Source organism: Aulostomus chinensis, chromosome 9, assembly GCF_037954235.1.
Source record: "Aulostomus chinensis isolate RoL2024-O1b breed Wild chromosome 9, RoL_Achi_v1.0, whole genome shotgun sequence".
Classification (NCBI taxonomy): Eukaryota; Metazoa; Chordata; class Actinopteri; order Syngnathiformes; family Aulostomidae; genus Aulostomus; species Aulostomus chinensis.
In genome coordinates, this window is record NC_141328.1 from 6,624,319 (window position 1) to 6,644,621 (window position 20,303).

General features: G+C 43.0%; 2 protein-coding genes across 10 annotated transcripts in view; one reads left to right on the forward strand and one right to left on the reverse strand.

The window, feature by feature from the left end:
• Positions 1-4,654: 4,654 nt before the first annotated feature.
• LOC147255610 (urotensin-2-like) lies at positions 4,655-6,944 on the forward strand. Of its 2 annotated transcripts, XM_086212584.1 has the most exons (5): positions 4,655-4,808; positions 5,464-5,526; positions 5,891-6,016; positions 6,650-6,693; positions 6,796-6,944. In XM_086212584.1, the coding sequence occupies exons 1-5, from the start codon at positions 4,787-4,789 to the stop codon at positions 6,907-6,909; spliced, it is 369 nt and encodes a 122-aa protein (XP_086068710.1). In that variant the 5' UTR covers positions 4,655-4,786; the 3' UTR covers positions 6,910-6,944. The 2 variants fall into 2 exon arrangements, with proteins under 2 accessions (XP_086068710.1, XP_086068709.1); XM_086212583.1 differs by lacking the exon at positions 4,655-4,808 and having other exon boundaries at positions 5,421-5,526.
• A 5,113-nt stretch (positions 6,945-12,057) lies between these two features.
• The window catches only part of camta1a (calmodulin binding transcription activator 1a), a 306,871-nt gene continuing 298,625 nt past the window's right edge, over positions 12,058-20,303 (reverse strand). For 5 of the 8 annotated variants that reach the window (XM_086213431.1, XM_086213432.1, XM_086213429.1 and 2 more), the window contains 13 exons: positions 19,683-19,873; positions 19,333-19,529; positions 19,153-19,231; positions 18,690-19,038; positions 18,066-18,538; positions 17,104-17,282; positions 16,161-16,404; positions 15,305-15,376; positions 15,127-15,147; positions 14,807-15,006; positions 14,489-14,563; positions 14,070-14,100; positions 12,058-12,319 (listed from right to left, as the gene is read on the reverse strand). In XM_086213431.1, the coding sequence (XP_086069557.1) occupies positions 12,287-12,319; positions 14,070-14,100; positions 14,489-14,563; positions 14,807-15,006; positions 15,127-15,147; positions 15,305-15,376; positions 16,161-16,404; positions 17,104-17,282; positions 18,066-18,538; positions 18,690-19,038; positions 19,153-19,231; positions 19,333-19,529; positions 19,683-19,873 (2,144 nt within the window). In that variant the 3' untranslated portion in view covers positions 12,058-12,286. The remainder of the gene's footprint in view (positions 12,320-14,069; positions 14,101-14,488; positions 14,564-14,806; positions 15,007-15,126; positions 15,148-15,304; positions 15,377-16,160; positions 16,405-17,103; positions 17,283-18,065; positions 18,539-18,689; positions 19,039-19,152; positions 19,232-19,332; positions 19,530-19,682; positions 19,874-20,303) is intronic. The other 3 variants (XM_086213436.1, XM_086213430.1, XM_086213435.1) reach the window with 2 other exon arrangements.

The window sequence follows — 20,303 nt, forward strand, 5'->3', positions numbered from 1 at the left end:
ATTTGCACCAGCAGAGGTATGACGTGCATTAGGGTTTTCAAAACATAATGTTGCCCTCTGCTGGTTGTACTTAAAGCCGGTCAGACATGCACAAGTCCAAATAAGTCACATAGCTGAAAATGGTAGTGTGTATTTGTTAAATATGCTTGGGTTGTTGCCTAAGAAAGGTCAAGGTCAAATAGGTCATTTTAATTTGAACTCAAGACATCTGTGGTCATACAGTGCTACCTAGTTCCAGACGTGAAGCAAATAATGTAATCAATAAAACCCTCACATTGCAAACTTCTACTTTTATGGTTGCATTTAGAGGTTTTATCTGCCATACTTTTCAACCACCTGTAGAGACCTTATGAGACTCAAGTGATCAAGTCTGGTTCCTCAGTTACCAGGCAAGATGATCAGAACCTCATCTAAGAGTTCTTACCTAATATCTTCCTCTCTACCTCTTGATCCATCTTTTAGTCTTTCTGCATCAAGGATGGTGAGGACAAGTCTTCTAAGCATCAGTGAGCCTTGTGGCACTTGTCTCAAGTGAAACGTGACTACTGGGCACTTACACTTGAAAGCTCTCCTTACTCTTGTCACTTTAGGCTAAAAGTCTGCAAAATGTATTCACGTCAAAGCAAAATACTTCTTAGCAGTATTCGACCCTCAAAAAGGGACATGGCCAAAGTATTTTTGTTATCTTTGTTTCTTCAGGGTAGTTTATCTGCTAATAATCCATATTCATATTGACTGAGCAGATTTTAAGGATTGGGCCATTGATAATTGACTAATACTCAAGAAAATGATCTAATTTAAATAGTTTTTTATTTACAGCATTGTTTTGGAGGAATGATGTGGAGGTACAAGACAGTTTTTCCATGCTACTTGAAAAATGTGCAGTTTTTCAAATAAGGTTCAGCCACAAAATGTTGTTTAAGGTGAATTATTCATATTTCTACCATGGGTGACAGAAAAAAATTGATTCATTTGGATTATTTTTTTAACCACAAAGTTTTGTGAATTAATATATCAAAAAATGAGTTTTCTTTAACAACATTTAAAGCTAAAATTCTCAAATTACTTCAAAAAGCAAACATTTTTTATCTAATGTCTACTTCATTTACCTGTCAAGGTTTGGAGGAACAGTGTATTTAGTATATTATTTTAAAATGCCACATCTATGTGAGTAGTAATTCTTAAATTGGATTTACAAATGTCCTCTAGACTGATTCTGTATAAGATTCAAGTTGTGTGAATGGTTAAAAATTGCATTGATGATTATGATGATTATTGCAGAATCTCAGTTCTCGTGAATAGCTTCCTATATGTCTACCCAAGTATCACAACAGTAATGAATAAGGAGACAAGAGTATTGTCTACTGGAGCTGTCACATTATCGTGGTGGAGGAGTTTGAGTGCCCTAGTGACCCATAGGAGCTATGCTGTCGGGGGCTTTGTGCCCCATGTAGGGTCACCCAAGGCAGACTGGTTCTAGGTGAAGGGCTGGACAAAGAACGGTTCAACAGACCCTTCATGGAAGTTAGACTAATGAATTTGTGTACCGAGCCCGGAGGGGCACCGGGGCCCCGCCCTGAAGCCAGGCCCAGGGTAGGGGCCCGATGGCGAGCGCATGGTGGCCAGACCTTAGTCCACGGGGCCTGGCTGGGCCCAGCACGAAAGGGGTACATGGACTCGTCCTCATGTAGACCCACCACCAGTAAGAGGAAACAGAAGGGTCTGGTGCAATGTGGTTTGGGCAGCAGTTCAAGGAAGGGGCCTTGGCTGTCTGATCCCCAGGCATGGAAGCTAGCTTTTGAGACATGTAACGTTACCTCTCTGGCAGGGTAGGAGCCAGAGCTGGTGGAAGAGGTTGAGCGTTACTGGCTAGATAGAGTCGGCCTCACCTCAGCTCATAGCTCCGGATCTGGAACCCAAGTCCATGAGAGGGGTTGGACTCTCTCCTTCACTGGAGTTGCTCTGGGAGAGACGCAGAGGGCCGGGGTGGGCTTTTTGATCGCCCACAGACTCTCTGCCTGTACATTGGGGTTTATGGGGTTTGGGGTGGATGAAAGGTTTGCTACAGTCACCTGTCAGAATGATCTTCAACTCCCACCCACCCACTCTGAGCTTTGACCACATCCCAGGGGCAGTGGGGGACACTGAGTCCGAAAGGGCCTTGTTCCGCTCTGCCATTGTCGAGGTGGCTTTTGTGAGCTGTGGCCGTAAGCCTGCTGGGGCCGGTTGCGGCGGTAATCCCCGAACTCGCTGGTGGACACCAGAGTTGAGGGTGAGCCATCAGGCTGAAGAAGGAGCCTTACAAGGCATGGTTGGCCTGTGGGTCTCCAGAGGCAGCTGACCGGTACAGACAGGCCAAGCAGTGTGCAGCCATGGCAGTTGCCGAGGCAAAAACTTGGGTGTGGGAGGAGTTTGGTGAGGCCATGGAGAATGACTATTGGTCGGCCCTGAAAAGGTTCTGGGGCAGAAGTCGCTGAGGCAGTTAAGCAACTCCGCGGTGGCAGAGCTCCGGGGGTGGATGAGATCCGCACTGGGTATCTCAAGGCTATGGATGTTGTGGGGCTGTCCTGGTTGACACGTCCCTGCAGCATTGCATGAACAACGGGGCGGTGCCTTTGAAGTGGCAGACAGGGGTAGTGGTCCCCATCTATAAGAAAGGGGACCACAAGGGGTGTGTTCCAACTATTTGGGGATCACACTCCTCAGCCTCCCTGGAAAGGTCTACGCCAGGGTACTAGAGAGGAGGGTCAGGGTGATAGTCGAACCTCAGAATGAGGAGGAGCGGTGTGGTTTTCATCCCGGCCATGGAACCGTGGATCAGCTCTTGACCCTCGCTAGGGTGCTGGAGGATGCATGGGAATTTGCCCAACCAGTCCACATGTGTTTTGTGGATCTGAGAAGGCTTATGACTGTGTTCTCAGGGGCACCCTGGGGGGGGGGGGGGGGGGAGGTACTCCAGGAGTGTGGGGTGGATGGCCCCTTACAAAGGGCCGTTCAGTCTGTCACCGGAGTAGTGAGAGTCTGGTCCGCGTTGCTGGCAGTAAGTCGGACTTGTTCCCAGTGAGGGTTGGACTCCACCAAGGCTGCCCTTTGTCACCGTTTCTGTTCATAACATTTATGGACAGAATTTCTAGGTGCAGCCGGGTGGTGTAGGGGGTCGAGTTTGGTGGCAGGAGGATGTTGTCTCTGCTTTTGCAGATGATGTGGTCCTCTTAGCTCTATCAGGCCACAACCTCCAGCTCTTGCTGGGACAGTTCGCAGTCAAATGTGAAGCGGCTGGGATGAGAATCAGCACCTCCAAGTCTGAGACCATGGTCCTCAGCCGGAAAAGGGTGGTCTGCCAACTCCGGGTTGGGCGGAGGTCCTGCCTCAGGTGGAGGAGTTTAAGTATCTTGGGGTCTTGTTCACAAGTGAGGGTAGGATGGAGCAGGAGATTGACAGGTGGATTGGAGCAGCATCCACAGTGATGTGGGTGCTAAACCAGTCCGTTGTGGTGAAGAGGAAGCTTAGCCAAAAGGCGAAGCTCTCAATTTACCAGTCAATATATGTTCCAACCCTCATCTATGGTCATGGGCTTTGGGTAATGACTCAAAGAACAAGATTGGCCGAAATGAGTAGAGCCGCTGCTCCTCCATGTTGAGAGGAGTCAGTGGAGGTGGTTCAGACATCTGGTGAGGATGCCTCCTGGACGCCTCCCTTGGGAGGTGTTCCAGCCTCAGGACGCCTCAGGATTCCCCCAGAAGAGCTGGTGGATGTGGCTGGGGAGAGGACAGTCTGGGCTTCCTTGCTGAGGCTGCTGCCCCCGCGATCCGGACCAACCAGATAAGCGGAGGAGGACAACGACGAGTATTATCCCATTTTTTCCAAGTGGTTCTGCTGTAGATACACGAAATTAATGTCAAAGTGAATTAAACTCTGGAAAACAAGCAGTTGTTAACATTTGTTAATGTCACAAATATTGTTCCTCTCAACACCCAAATAATAAAAAGATCTCACATTAGCCAGGACAAAAACTAACATTGATATTAGTGTCGTATTGCTGGAAATGCTGTTATGGAAATAATTATTTTTATTCAGTCACGTATCGTTAATCACCTGGAGAAGAAATAAAAATTTTAGTGGATTTGTGAGTCAGAATTTTCTCCCATTCCCCAAAGAAGACTCCATGGCTATGGCCTTGCGCCGATCCATATTCTGTTGAATGAATCTCATAAAAGCCTTGTACATGTTCATGTTTCGAAACACCTGAGCCCTGAGGAGGAGTCTTCGTGAATTGTAGGGTGAATCCTATAAAGAACAGGCTAAAGGTGCAGTACAGGGACACAACATTTACTTTACAGGCTGGAATAAGCCTCTAAGCGGAGCCTTTCCTAATACCGAATATGAATCTTAATGGCTTTTCATGATATACAGCAAAACCTAACGGACTGTCTGGCCTTTGGACCATAAAATTAAATGTCATGTTGCTTCAAAGACCTTCATTATCATACAAGAGGCCGAACATTGACGTCACATATCTAATAAATATACAAATAACACAGAGAGGTGCAGAGTGTGACTTTGCAAATAGCTTTTTCAATCAGCCCCACAGTCATCAAACCAATAGGAAAGCCTCTGTCCATCTAACGCTGCCATGCGCATAAAAGCTGAGTTTTATTGCATGACTAAGACCAAGTGAAAGCACAAATATAACATCTTACAAGAGCAAGCCCTCTAAATAATGCACGTGGATCAATCTGACTCAGTGGCCCATGGAATATCCAACACTGTCTTTAATTGACTTAAAATGTCAGATGACTTTATGGCCTGTAAGACCTTGAATGTTTTAACATTTGTGCTGAACCTCCTTACAAGCAATTACGTGGTTTTAATAGGAATTCTCATTGTTTTGTATTCAGCTCCAGTTTGAGCCCCAGATGTAAATGAAGTGTGTTTTATTTCTCCACCTGCTTCTCTACTGGGTGTTGTAGAGAGTGACATCTGAAACACCTGCTTCGATCCCATTTACAGAGTCAATAAAAGCAGTCCATCAAGCCGATGAGCTTGTAAGACATGACTCCGACCTTGAAGCATGGGCCGCGGCACTTGTCTTTTTATTGAGCCTATAATTCACCGGTGACTGTCTGTGGATTTATCACAGTTAGAACTGATAGGACTCTGGATATTGCTGATGGCTGTTGTGGCCAGAAAGAATCAGCTGGCTTCTGTGAAGATGTGTGTGTGTGTGTGTGTGTGTGTGTGTGTGTGTGTGTGTGTGTGTGTGTGTGTGTGTGTGTTTTGGCTATGTGGCATGGGGGGGGGGGGTAAGCTACAGCTGGAAGTATATAACCCAGTTGGGACCAGCAGAGCCTGTACCAGTCTTCTTTTCCCCCCTTTGAAGACCACCATAGGCTTCAGAAGCGCTTTCACGTCCTATAATGATGAAGTGCAACCATCTCCTGTTCTGGGCCTTCCTTCTTGTAGCCTCTGGATCTCTGCTGGCCCATCCCATTACAGAATCAGCTGAGATGCCCTATCCAGACCCCGGTGAGTGGAAAGCAATATGTCATTTATTCATAATAATTCACTAATTTTGATTAGGAGTAATAAAACTGAATTTGTGAGAATTAATGGCAGGCAAGTCAGGTCCTGAGGCCTTGCTGTAATTACTCTAATGTCTCAGTGCACTGTTTGTTCTGGCAAAGTTCAGAATGCTGGAATTTATTCAGATTTCTGTTGAAATATAAGCTGTTAATGGAACTGCGAGCTGATATCCTAACTGTACTATTCGGCATTAAATCTGTGACTTTCTTCAGTGAATGTCATGTCTGCAGTGAGTGTCCAACTGTGTGATTCTATACCTGTCAAGGGTTTATTATCATCTATGTGTGGGTTGTTTGGTTATCCTCAGTGTCAATGGAGGACAGAGAAGTTGGACCTCTGGATAGTTTGTCTCTTTCGGAGCAAAACTTTCCTCTTCAGGATGCCTCAGGTCTCCGGTACTCTGCTCTGTTGTCTGGGGAAATGAACAGGGAGGGTAAGGAACACACAACCGCAACCACACACACACACACACACACACACACACACACACACACACACACACACACACACACACACGCACACACCATCTGTTGTCACTTGTATAAGCCCACCATATGCAAAATTGTTCCATTTCAACACAGACAGATTTATTTATTTCATTTATCTGCACCTACCTGCTGGATTGTGCAACAAGTATCAGTGAATGGAGGTGGAAGGATACTCGTTATAAAAGGATATCATGTAGAAAAGCCTAAATGTGTGTGATCTGGTCGAAGATGGTTGAGATACAGTAGCTGTGATGGAATTTAACTATTTTTCCTTCTTTCTATGAGTAAGAAATTAGAGCAGCGACATCAAGCTAGCTTGGCAATATCTGTGAAATAATAATCATCCTATAGGCATCCGAAAACAAAGCTCTAAGTTGTGTAAGGAGAGCTAGGCGGTGAGCTTTATTCAAACCATAATCTGACCTCTGCTTTATTCCGTTCAAATCAGATGTCTTTACGCAGCTGGCTACAAAGCAACATGGCTCAAGGGTCTGAAAACACACACAGACATGGTTAATGCAACAAGCAGAGAAGTTATCTGACACATCGCTGAATTCTCATGGTTTATTCTCTCTCAGGTGTCAGAGGTGTAGGCCTGCTTCCGAGGGGAATGAAAAGAGAGGTGGGGTTTCTCCATAATTGAATCCAAAAGCAGAAATGAAAAGTAAGCTACACGCTGTAAGTAAATGCCTAACAATGTTTACGACTTTATCTTCTCTTTCAGGTCCTTTTGGAGAAACAAAGCCTTCTAAATCCTTTCAGCCATGTGTCGGGCATTCGCAAGCAGTTCAGAAAGAGAGCAGGGAATACAGAGTGTTTCTGGAAGTACTGTGTCTAAAACTGCCAAACAACACAGACGGGGCCTGCATTAAAAACATCCCTATTTTGCATAAAATGAAATAAAAACACAGTGCATGCAAACATATACTGAACATACACATGCACTGGTGCGTGTACACACATAGAAACTCACGTTAAGTGCTGTCACTGTTCATTCCCAAGTAGAACAAGAGAAGAGGAATGATTAAAACATGTTGCTTTGGGGAAATAAAAGTTTAACCAAAATTAACTCAAAGTTGTGTGAAATATATGTACATAATCAGCAATGTTAAAGGGCCTGTATATGATTGAATGTCTTCAGAAGTCAAAGCTTGTACAGTGAGATGAATGAAATACAACCACAGAAGAATACTGAGTGTTAGATGTCTTCAGATAGGATGTATTTGTGAGACACACACTGGCGTGAGCAGACGCCATTATATCGTTCATGAAAAGTAAAAGAGGACACAAAAGACGCTTACTAGCAAACTTTGTTCTCGAATTTTCTTCATTTTTTCCTTTTTTTATTATTTTACAGCAGAAAGAATATAAAGCATCCAGAAAACATCTTCCATATTTTAAGGGCAATTCAAAATGTTTTGCATGGCTTCAGCAGCTGAAATCTTTTTTTTTCTTTTTTAAACATATCCATCGAGTCAGTGACGCTTGTACATGCACAATTACAAAAATAAAACTTACAAACAAGAGAAGGGAAGAAAAGGAAGAAAGCAAAAACACATTAGGAGGAACCAAGAGGAGATGAAACTTTTAAGGGAGGGGGTGGAGGTGGGGTGGGGTTGGGTGGGGGAGGGACTTGGGTCACATAACAGGGAAAGACAGAGAAAGACAGCTATAGAGGAGAGGAAAATAGATCTAACACTAGTTCACATGCAAAGTGTCGAGGACCCGTGACTTTCTATCAAAGCAGGGCCTTTTTTCTTCTTTATGGTCTGGAATTGATGAAAACGTGCAGTTCGGTAAAGGGTGCCATATAATTGCTGTCCATAAACTACTGAATGCTCGTCTCGCAATACTGGCATTTGCATAAGAGTAAGTCGACTACATGTGTCCAATCATTTTAAACTTCACAAGGTCTATAGGTCTCCACATAATGGTTCTTTATTGCTCTGTGTGTCCACAAGTGGAATATGTTGTAGAACTTTTTGCCCTGTTGTCCTGATGTTCCTACCTTTCTCTGGTTTGGGTGTTGGGAAAAAGAAGAGGAGGAAAGGCAGATTCTCAGGTCAATTCACAGAATGTTGTAAAGTCGATAATCAGGAGTGCTTATCGGTTAACATATTTCAATCATAAATGGCAGTAAAAAGAAGAATTGCATGTGAACTTCTCATATAAATACATCGCAATTTGTCACAAAGAGAAATTAACGGCCTAAAGAACTGGCCAGACTTATACTATGATCTGACAGAACTTCAAATCATTTAGCTTCATGATGATAACAGGATTCCAGGGCTCCACTGGCATGTACTGAGGAATTGGATTTAGTCTTATTTATCGTCAATTTTGAATAGTTCAAAATCGCAGCGAGCACAATTGGAGGGTATTTCAAATGCAGCTTCTTCTGCCGTAGATCATGTGTCCTGCTCAGTTTCCTCCTCCCCATTTTGGCACCCTGAGTAAAATACAGAAGGGAGGTGAACCAGTCCCTCAGCCAGGAGAAGAGCAACGCTGCCTCATCCCCTCAGTGTGCAAGTGAAACTGACGCCTTGACACGTCTGCGTGCGTGTTTGTGTGTAGTGTGTTTTTGTGTGTAATAAATACTTGCTATATATACTGTCACAATGGTCTCCAACTTTGTCTGTTTGTTCTAATTGAAATTGGGAGCACACTGATCAAATCTAAATTAATCCAAAACTTTAAAAAATTAAAATTTAAAAAAAAAGAAAGAAGAAGAAACGTCTCAAAAATTCAAGCTTGCTGAAAAAACAATCCTGTCCTCATGCTCTGCCATGAAAACATCAGTAGCTACCGAGTATTGATCATTGGCTCAATTTGTAGGTTTCCTGTCCGCCCTCCAGTCACATGCCCTCTGTCTTTCGGAGTTCTGTGACACGTCAAACCAACGTTCACCGTTTTACAGAACAGTATGTCTTTTAACAAGTCTATCTGACTACCGATTCTAGGAAAATAAGCATGCTTCAGGTGCAGTTCTATCACCCAGTTAACTATTTTACCCATGCAAGCATAATAAATCCTCCTCCTTTTTGCCACGACATTATATTGGCTATGCATTCTAACCACAGACTAGAGGGTGAATGCAATGCAACAAACCCCAGTAGTGGCGTTTCTAAAGTTTATTTTTATTTTAACAAGCTGTCCCAGTAGAAAACAGAAAATAAGGCAGAAAAGAGGGAAAAAAGCTTTGCATGTTGACAAGCTGGAGCGCTGTATGATACTGGTGAATGAACAGGGAATATTAGAATTTGTTGAGCGGTTGTTCTTATAAAGTTTGTCTGTGGGGAACTTCTCTCACACGTTCTACGTCTCATATTTCGTACGCATTCTGACACTGGGTTAGTGTGATCAAGATGAATAGGCACTTTCTAAATAAACACTTGGGAAATTAAATTATATATCAGGTGTGAAAACAAACAAACAAACAAACGAGAAAAAAAAAAAATCCAAAACCCAACCAGTCAAGTCGAGGATATGAATCCAAGAAAGACACATTAAGCCTAATAATTATGCAACAAACATGACTACACTTCAACAAATTAAGGTTTTCAGTGGCACTTGGCTGAAAAATCAAATGTCATTACTTGGATAGGATTTGTTTCTACAGTCATTTTTGGCTCATTGACCCTATGTTGAGGTGAGTGATGACTTTCAGTGTTCAATTCTGGATAGAATCATTTTAGCACCTTTGACTGTCAGAACAGTTTGTTTTGCAAATGTTTCCAGCTGCTTGACAAGAAATCCAGTCATTTACATTATGCTACACAAGCTTTTCAACTGTTTTTTTTTCTTTCTTTGTTACAAGGAATACAAGGTCAGTTTAGACCCTGGCAGCCTTGATCAAGGAGTTTGGACATACTGATTTCAAATATGCCGCCAGTTTCAGGACCAGGCTACAATTGATCATTTCAATACTCGCCACATGATGCTGCACGCTTAAAGAATAAAATCTCTCTGACAGACAGCAGTACTGTGGATTGCTTTGGGACACCCTGTGCAAGGCTGCCATTTACAATCTTTAAGATCAGACAAAACATCTCATCACATTCCATTCGCAATGACAATTAAAAACAAAACTGAAACTTTGCTATGATGTGTTGATTGATGGTTAAATGTTTCCGTTATCTATGGGAATGGTGGTGGAGACATGAGAGACTTCAATGCTTTCTGCTTTAATGTGACTCCCGCTGCAAACTGTGTACCCTATGGTTTAGTGATCCTCAGCTAGTTGTGATTTTTATGGTCATCAGTGCTAGTGTGTTTCTCATTGTATGATTATCAGTTCTGCAAAAAATTAACTTAATTCTCTTCTTAAGCTATGTAGCATTCACATACCTTGGCACCATTGGCAAAAGATTCTTGGTAGCCCAAAACAAATTAATGAAAAAAAAAAACCCAACAAAAAAACAAACAAACCAACAAGTAAACATAACCATACTTGTTTAAAGATCATTTTACAGACTTCTCCTAACTCTAAATACAGTATTTTTTTTAACTTTTCCATATTGCAATAATATCATGCTTTAGCAAAATGTTCTTCTCAAGAACAATCAAAATAAAATAAAATACTCTAATAGTGAAATTGTTTTAATTTTACAGAGCATAGCCACTACTGCTTTGTTGTTTTTTTTCCCCTTTGACTCTGTTCATACTTTTCATGCACATAGCTCATTTTTATCCCAGGTATTTACACTATATACAAACAATACAACCATACTTCTTAGGCATTCAAACAAAACTATACAAATATTCTGTTTTTGTCTCGTATCTGTTTTTGACCCATTTTTAATGAATAAAATAATATATTTCTAAAATACAATCCCCTTTGGGTAAATGTTTTTTTTTTTTCCTACGTACTTTCAGCCTTCTTTATATACAGAAATCGCTCAATTGTCAAAAATATGGATTTGTCAAACCCCTATTTTGGGACAAGCTTAGGGACCCCACAAAGAATCTCTAAGACGTCAAGGCAATGTATGTGATCTTCCCCTCAAAAGCCCTCGCAGGCTCTGAAGTTCATTTAAAAAGAACAGTAATAACCTGCATGACCATTACAACACAAAATAGGCAAGGTCTTTTCTCTCGTTGGGTTTTAGAGGAGCAATCAATTGAATGAGGAAACAAAAACAATAACAACTTTTTAAAAAAACAATAATGCACGGACAGCCTCAATACTGAGATGGTAGAGTGGGAAAAGATGGATGCGTGGACCATTTAAAACTGTAAACTCAAATCAAATCAGAGGATAGGCTGAAAGACTAGACCATAAGCACACAAGCAAAGACTTTTCTTGCCAAGAAGTCATGCATTTTTTTCTTGGAAGGATTCAACAACATAGAATCTGAAGATACAGATCACCAATACATTAGACATAAAGGAACAAATACATTAGACAGTATGGAACAAATTCAAGTAATAAAGTGACAATATATATGATAAAGCATAGTTTTTTTTAAGAAACAGCAAAACAGAAATATTTTATCCCCCATTTGCTTCTGCATGGTTAAATCCCCGACTACATTCATTCGTAGCTCCACCCGTGTGGGCGGACTGATGGGGTAGAGCACAGTGGGACACGAGGAATTGTTGAGCTAAGTTGAATATTATATCATCTACAACAGTGGATAGAAGTGGCCATGTGGGTTGGTTTAAAAAAAAAAAAAAATCCATCTTCAAATGAATTGATTCGTCACTTTTAAAAAATTATGAAATACAATTAGAGCCCAGAGTGTTTTCGGCATGGTCTCCCTATCCTCTGAGATATTCAGCAGCAGCCTTCACGTACGTCTCTTCAGGTCCTCATGTGTGACAGACCTCCTCAAGACTTGTCCTGCGTTCACCTCCTTCATCGTCCAAAATCTCTTTATCATATCCAGAAAAAGACAAAACAATCCATGAAAAAGTGCAAAAAATGCCATGAAGCAAATGTTCTGTACTCCCACCCACCCCAACCCATTTTGAGTTTATAATCCCGTAGAAGTCGCCGCTCTCCATCCAAGTCAGTGGAAAGAATATATATGTGAAAAAAATGCTGTTGTACATGTAATAGTAGTAACACTGCGGTATTAGTAATAATTGCAGTGCTTGCACTGATGTTATTTTTTTCCCCATTTCTCTTGTAAAATGTCTTGGGTACAAACAAAAAACGAAAAGAGGAGTCAGGAGGGTGATGTCACATTGCGAGGGGGCTTTTCGGAGGGGTCTCATGTTCCCTGGCCCTTTTCAATTCTTTCACCCTGGAACACAGAGATACAAAAGTACCCATAAACATGACATCCAAGATGTTTATGTAGACAAACACAGGCCTGACAGACAGTATCACACAGTTCAGAACAAGTTAGCCCACATCATCAGGAAGTACGGCTGGTCTGTGAAAGGAAACGTTGGTCAAAAAGGGGATAATTATCACACACTTACACTATCATTACCATATGCATTTATTCAGCTGGAGGTATGGTAATGATGTCATCACTGCATTACCATAATTCTAAAAACTTATCCTCTATGGTTTTAATCTATTTAGACAAAGCATGAATCATCACTCTGAAGGTCACCGTTGCGTTCACTTCCACAGATACAAGACTAGATGATGACATACTGGTCAAGGCAGAGAAGAAATGTAAAAAGAGAAGCAACTGCAGATGTAAAACATACACAAATGTAATGTTTGGCAGTTCAGAATAAATACTACCAAACCAGTGTGGGTTCATAGAAGAGACACCTGTCTCCAGTGTACAAGCGAAAAGCCTGCCAAGTACAAAGTCCTTTTCCCCTAAAAACACATCAACCATCACCGTGTAATGGATTTAGCCTTGCTCTGGTTATTCTTAGAAGAAGGTAAACACTGCAACATTTATATATTGAAGAGAGGTACACTATGTAGATGCATGGTTGGATGTAGAGTATTTGTGTGTGCATGTGTACGTGTGTGCGTGTGTGTGTGTGTGCTGCATCTTCTACATGCTGAGGTGGTGCTCTCCCTGGAGGTATGAATCCATTAAAGCTCTGTGGAGTAGTCCCACAGGGTAAGAGATACTATTGTTTTTTTCTGTGACCTACATGCTATTACAGCTTTCTAACCTATAAGACAATATGGCAGACAAGTCGCTCATCAGAGGTGGCTAAGACAGCAGTGCTACCTGCTCTAAATTCAGTTTTATCTTATTTGAGGTTTAATTTGCTTTATTCCTGTAAACCAGTTGGCAAATCACAGTCCGATACACTTTAAGGAAATGAAAATGAAAGGATTCCAGTCCCTCTTTGAGTCTGTTGAGTGGCTAGAAACAGGAAACACAGCCAGTGAAACAGACTGACATCTACTTGAGAAAACAGCAGTCCCATAGCATGCCTATAGGTTGAAGAGCAAGGCCCAAAAAAGTTGTCACCACTTGACATGCAAGAGAATAAAACATGATTGAGAAAAGAAAGCCCCCCCTCCCACGTTCTCTCGAGCTGGCTATCCGCATGACTACACAAACAAAACAAAAAACTGAACAAATAATGAACAAAATCAAATTCCCAGGGAAAGAAAGTGAGAGAGAGAGAGAGAGAGAAAACGAGAGAGAAAGAGAGACAAAGAGAGTCAAAGAGGTGCCTGTTAAGTGTTGCAGTGATATCGTCATTCATAAGCATTTTGTTAGTCGGAGTTTAGGTTTCGTTCTAAATCTGAGCTTCTCAGTACACCTGTGGCTCCAGTTGGCAGCCTTCATGCAAGCAGGCATCAAGCAACAGTGATGGAGAAGGAGGTAAGGTGGGTGGAAAGGTGGGAGAGAAAGAGAGTAAAGGAAGGAGGGAAAGAATGCAAAGGCTGAGATAATTGTACTATTAGGGAGTCAGAGACAGCGAGGAGAGAGGAATACAGAATAGACAGATGTGTGAGAGAGAGAGAAAGCGAGAGAGATAGATAGATAGATAGAGAGAGAGAGAGAGAGAGAGAGAGAGAGAGAGAGAGAGAGGCACGAACTGAGTTGCTGAGGCTGCACTCACCCGCTTGAACAGTCTATGGTCCATCAAGGGGCTTGGCATAAACAGCAAAACAATACCAGACAGCTATTAGCACACAGTAGGTACTCCAGAGGAGGGGTCGAGGACAGGTGGGGGGCCAAATACAGTGAAGGGGAGGGGGAGGGGGTGGAGCTTAGGTGTTGGAGACATTTCTAACCACCCAATTCTTCCATCCAAAGACAAATTCACCATGTAACACCCATTGATTTAAAAGAAATTGTTGAGAATCGTTGATAATGAAACTAATCTTTACTGATTAGCGTGACTGGATATTAGATTAGAATATATGAACCCTAAATATAGGGTGTTATCTAAACAATGTGAAGTCGTTTTTTTTGTGTGTGTGTGTGTGTGTGTTTGTGGATGAGAATTCGGGCATGCATGGTAGAGTTAAGGTCTACCTGTGGCGGCAGCGACGTAGGAACCTCATGATCTTCCTGGCAGCTTGATCCTGCCTCTTTGTGAGCAGACTACCTCTACAAGAACACATACAGAGGAACACTTATTTGTGGAGCCAAAGATGAAAAACGGTTCGTATCTCTATATAAATTTGAATCAGTTTTTATCTGTCAGTGAAAATGTAAAGTGATTCGATTCATGATATAACATAAGAATCTGTAATCTGAAAGGGACTAAATCCTCGGGGGGTAAATGTGAGGTTGTATGGCAAAGACTTCTCTTCTCTATCTGTTATTTGGCCTTCATATGTGGCTGTCTACCTCAATTTGTGCTGCACCAGGGCAGCAGCTGCCCCACGGTGGTGCGGCTTCAGCCTGCCAAACTCTTTGTAGCTGCGGTAGTATTGCTGAATGAGCACAGCGGCTCTCCTGCTCTGCTGGAACTTCTTCTGTTCGTGGTAGCTGCGGAATTTACTCTGGATAAGGATGGCGGCCTGCGTCATCTTCTTATAAAGTGCATACTGCGAATAAGAACAAAACACAATGTCATGCTTTTGTTGAGAGGGAACAGAAAGTGTTTTTGGACTCAAGCTGTTGTTGAAGTAGGCAGCCTGTGGTGTTTGTCGTCGAAAAAGTTTTACCTTCAAGGCTATCCATGTTAGCTTGCAAACAAAAAAGGAAAGATTAAGAATGATGCACTAAAAAAGGTGCGCAGAGTTAAAATAAAATGTTATGATGAGCTAACTCATGTAGCTCTCCTAAAAGACAAAATCACATCTGGATTAAAATCATGTCAGAAGGACGATGTGGAATACCTACCTGTTTGTATTTCTTGTAACAACGTTGAATAACAGCAGCAGCTACTTCTTGTTGCTCTCGGAGCGGCCGCCCCTGTTGGAGAGTAGAGTGGGATAGGTCAGAGGTCAAATTTAAACCTCTTTTTTTTGCCACAAAAGCTTAGTGGCTCTGTCTCTTCGAGGTCTCCCGGTGGCTTGCATGTGAATGCCACCCTGGCACCTTGGTGGGCAGTTGGGAGGAGGAGGGGAACCGAGAGCCAAAGATCCACTTCATCTTGTAGGTAGGATAGGCACAATAGATGACTGGAAAGAACAGTGAACATTTGTCAAATGAAAAGTCAGAGAGAGGGAGGGAAGCGAGTTACGGAGGGGGGAACGGGCAGGGGACTGGTGTGAGGGAGAGCTAGTTAAAAACAGGCAGTAGCAGGCTCCATACACCTAACTAAGAAAGAGAGAAATAGACAGAGAGGGGAGGACAGCAGAAGCTTAATCATGTCTAACTAGAGTAGGAATACAGGGGACAGTGCAGTCGTTCCTCTATGCAAGGCCATGCTCTGCTCAAGCATCTTCCCATGCTGAAACCACAGGGACATATCTGTGTATTTTTTTGTTTATCTCGGTATGTGTATATTGGCAGAGGACCAGAGATTGAGAGAGATAGAGAGAGGAAATGTGTGATTATAAAGTACATTCCCACAACAATAACCTTTGGTGCAAAAATCACAGCTCCATATGCGGAGCCTGAAACCTAATAAAAGCAAACCCTTCAACATTTGTCCAAAAATCCCAAAACAAAACCAGCCGGTCCTAACAGTACACATTCGTCACTGCGCACTGCAGTACACACAGCATATGGCACCTAAGCACCAGGCCTGTACCTTGTACTTGCGGAAGGCAGTTTGGACTAGGCGGGCAGCTTCATATAACTCTCTCTGTTCTGGATCTGAGAGAGTCAGTTGGGCCAGGTCTCGCTCCACCTTGCTGTTAGAGGCATTGATGAACTCACTCCAGTCAGCTGGTGATGGAAGTGTTGACCTCTCCAGGGGCCCCTCTCTCAGCGGAGACCCCCCAGGACTGAGGCTGGGGTTGGACGATGGGGTCAAGGGTTCATTATACAGAGATCTGAGGAAGGAAGGTGACAGAATTTCCAATACATACTTCTGCTGCAATTGATTTGCACGTCAAAATTTACACATCCTGTTTTGTTCAGTGGTGAAAGATATAACAATCAGACATGCGAATAAGGTCAGAAATTGAACTTAAAACTTCTGAATACACACACACACACACACACACACACACACACACACACACACAAACACACACACACACACACACACACACACACACACACACACACACACACAAAGAAAAATGATTCACTGCCCCTCACCCCAATAAGGTCTAAGAGAATCCCTACTGTTTTTGGTCAGTGTTGCTGACTTCCTGTGACAGCCGTGTTAAATCATGAACTTCGCATACTCATAAATATGTTCTATATGGCTTGAATTTAACTAGATAGGGTGTTTCATTTGAGAAATATGTGATTTTAAATTTTCACTTCCAGTGATTACTGGACTATTGATTTTTTTTTTAACAAAACTGTTAATATCTCTTACGTGTCTTGATGGATTTGGTGCACTGTGACATTTCATTATTTCTCTAGACGAGTGGGGGGAGTGGTTGACTAATGGTGTGAGGATCTGCATGCGACATTCAGCAGATACACCCTGCAGTTATTTCAAAGTAGTAAGCATACACATACACCTTAGCATTGTATCACAATAACACATATTTTCCATTCTCTGCTGTACTCCTTACCTTAAGTGTATGATGCTAGGCAGCTGTTCCACATCTCCCAGGTAGTTGGCGAGCCAGTTCATGGTGCTGTTGACCCCTGATGTATCTAAGGGCACCGTGTCTGCAGTGCTGAAGTGCTCTCTCTTGATCCTCTCTGGGGTTGCTTCAATGATGTGCTCCGCCAGGGTCATCATATTTACCTGTTGTGTTGAAGCAAACAAAGACGTGTGAGGAAAGGACTCGTATTGTGTACACAGACAGAGACACATCCTATTTGGGTGATTGTATATTGCCCAGCATGTCGGTTTAATTCTTTGGCTCTGTGACGAATAATGTTGGTTTTATTGCCAGTGGAGACGATAATAATGATTAGAATAAATGATGGGACTGAATTCCTAGTCAAGCACTTCATCTGTTGCAGGAGAAGTTAGACTTGAGATGGATGGCTGGAAGAACTCCTTGGCTATGGGAAAGAATCAATATAGAGGGTTTATTATGCAGTGATGGTTATCATCAGTGCCAGATGTATACTGTCAGTGCAGTTGCTGCTGCATGCTAAGGAGAAGGCACCGTACTATAATACCCAATACAGTATGATGCCCATTTTGCCATGGCTTTCTTCACTTGCGACAGTATAGACAGTATTTTTGTCAGTATTATTTTCATGTCATTTCCCAGTGACCCCAATAAATTGTACTGTATGTACTGGATTGTGCCACTGAGAGAATACGTGTAATGCAAGAACAAAAATGTAAAGCAAGTTTTCTAAAGCAGCAGATCAGATTTCTCTTCTGATTTTTTTTTGTTCCCACAAGTAAAGCTTCTTTATCTTCTAGAAAAAGGCAAGTAATCTAATTTCTTTGACGCGTCTATTTAATAAACAGCAACATATTTCCAGCTAAAGACATTCTGAACCTTTCATCTACAGCTCTGGTGATGCCAAGTTCTGTGCATTTATCTGACAGAAAACGTCTTACTCTGACCTGCAAGTCATCCATCTGTGTGAGACAGTCCTGATTCTCCAGGTCCTCTCGATACGATAGTAGTTCTGCATCAGCCATTTCTCTGTCAGCCATCACCAGCATGCCTAGCTGTTCCCGCTGGCGTAACCGGTTGACAAGTTTCTCTTTTCCCAGGCTGCTACTTCCACTGACCCCCAGTCCCTTTCTCCCCAAGCCGCTGCTGGAGAAACTCTCCCTGGAGGTCCATCTGGTTGTCCCTGTGCTGCCTCCTATAGACAGGCTTTTGTCTGAGCTAAGGCCCTCTGAGGACAGGCTCTTGGGGCTAGAGGACAGCTTGTGGAGCTGCTGTTGCTCCAGGCTCAGAGGAACAGACATGGCCTTGTCAGGCCTGGTCTGAAACAGTTCTGGGTTGGGTTTATGCTTTTTAGCTAGTGGGAGATCTCTTTGGCCCTCGCTGTAATAGTTGGATGGCTCTGACCTGGGCCTTCTTAAATCTGCAAAAAGAAGGTAAAATGTCAAAAATTAGCTGCACAATAGCATTAAAATGACTTCTCTGCATTACAAGTGAGAAATCCTCCAGGCAGTGATTTATGTTCAGCTACCTTTCCTCCAAATTTGAGAGTTATGCACAGAGAAACTACTAGCCTGGATTGAGGCTGGTGTTGCTGGATGTGGTTGTGGTGGTGGCAGGGCCTCCTTTCTTGCTGCTAGGGGCTACGACACTGTCATTTGCCCAGCTGACCATCCAGCTGTCTGTGGTGGGGGCTTCAGGGGCTGGGGAGAAAGACATGCGAGTTGTGGGTGGCAGAGGGTTTGGTGGTTGCTGCTCTTCCCTCTGTAGCTGTTCCAGACACTCGGCCAATTTGGTATGGCCACGGGAGCGGGCGATTGACAGAGGCAGGCGGCCCAAAGAGTCTGGGATAGCGAGGGCACGTCTGTCCCATTTATATAGAACCACTGCTGCCTCCAGGTGACCCAGCGCACACGCCCACATCTGATCAAAACACAAAAAAACCTTTGTTTATTTCTTTTACTGCTGCTCACACACACTAAGATTTCATCGTAAGTGTTCAAACCGTTTTACAGATGTTATCTTCAGCTCACTTACCAGAGGCGTGCAAGAGAAGTGATCCACATTGAGAGGGTCCACTTCTAACTCCAAATCAATACTATCAGCATGCTTGGTGCTAGATAGAAGAGAGTAAACAATCAGCATATCATGAGTTTTGTGCGGTCAAAATCATATTCAACCCAAAGGATCATTATACACTGAGTATGTTGTTCTCACCGCCACTTGATGAGTGTTTGGATGAGGGTGGCGTAGCCCTGGCCAGCAGCCAGATGAAGGAGTGTCATGCCTCTGAAAGTCTTGGAGTGAATTAAGTGTTTGGACTTGGCCCAGCAGGCTCTGCTCATCATCTTCTCACAGACCACCACGACACGGCTCTCAAATGAGCTACTGGCCTGCGTCTGGCCAGTTACACACTCACATAGACAAAAGGAGCAAATCTTTTACTGGCTGATTGATGATCCTCTTTGACACTCAAATCACTTATATGCACTTTTCCTGAGCTTAATGTATATTGTCATATGCCATCTTAATGCATTACCAATGAGAAGCCTGATGTGGCTTTTTACCTGTGACTGGTTGTTGTTGCCTCCTCCACCTCCTCCGCCTCCTGTCCCACCTCCCCCACCCCCTGTCCCCCCTGTCCCTCCCCCAGCTCCGCCACTCCCTGCACTGCTCTGTTGCTGGTGGCTCGCCATCTCTGCCATCCTCCTCTCCATCTGCTCCAAGCGCTCCAGGATAGACATTCTGAACTGGTTATCTAGTCAAACAGTGGGGGCACAGAAGAAGAACACAAGTCAGCACTCAAGTAACATCCAGTGTGCAAAAAAAAATGGCTGTCTTTGCTGTTACCAGCACAAACAACCCTGTGTCCTGACAAGACAAATGACCACACAGTATGCACCAAGCTGCGCCAAATATGTTGCTCTGAGCAGCAGTGGGATTGTCGCAGCAACTTGGGGCTTAACATCAAGAGGCGTATAATCAACCATTTAAGAACAAATGCTATTTTTAATGTGACAGAACACAGTAAATGGCAAGTTAATTTCCTGCTTTCAGTGACAACATACAAAATTATTATCATTTATTTGCCTGAAAAGTGAAAAGGATAAGATTCAATCATTAACTTCAAAGCAATTGGTTTTACTAAAAAAAAAAACCTTAAAAGCCTATCAATCATCCGCTCAGGG

Coding starts and splice junctions, on each gene's coding strand:
- LOC147255610 (XM_086212583.1), top strand. CDS start 5,421: ATGAAGTGCAACCATCTCCTGTTCTGGGCCTTCCTTCTTGTAGCCTCT. Junction 5,527..5,890: donor GATGCCCTATCCAGACCCCG/GTGAGTGGAAAG, acceptor GGTTATCCTCAG/TGTCAATGGAGGACAGAGAA. Junction 6,694..6,795: donor CGAGGGGAATGAAAAGAGAG/GTGGGGTTTCTC, acceptor CTTCTCTTTCAG/GTCCTTTTGGAGAAACAAAG.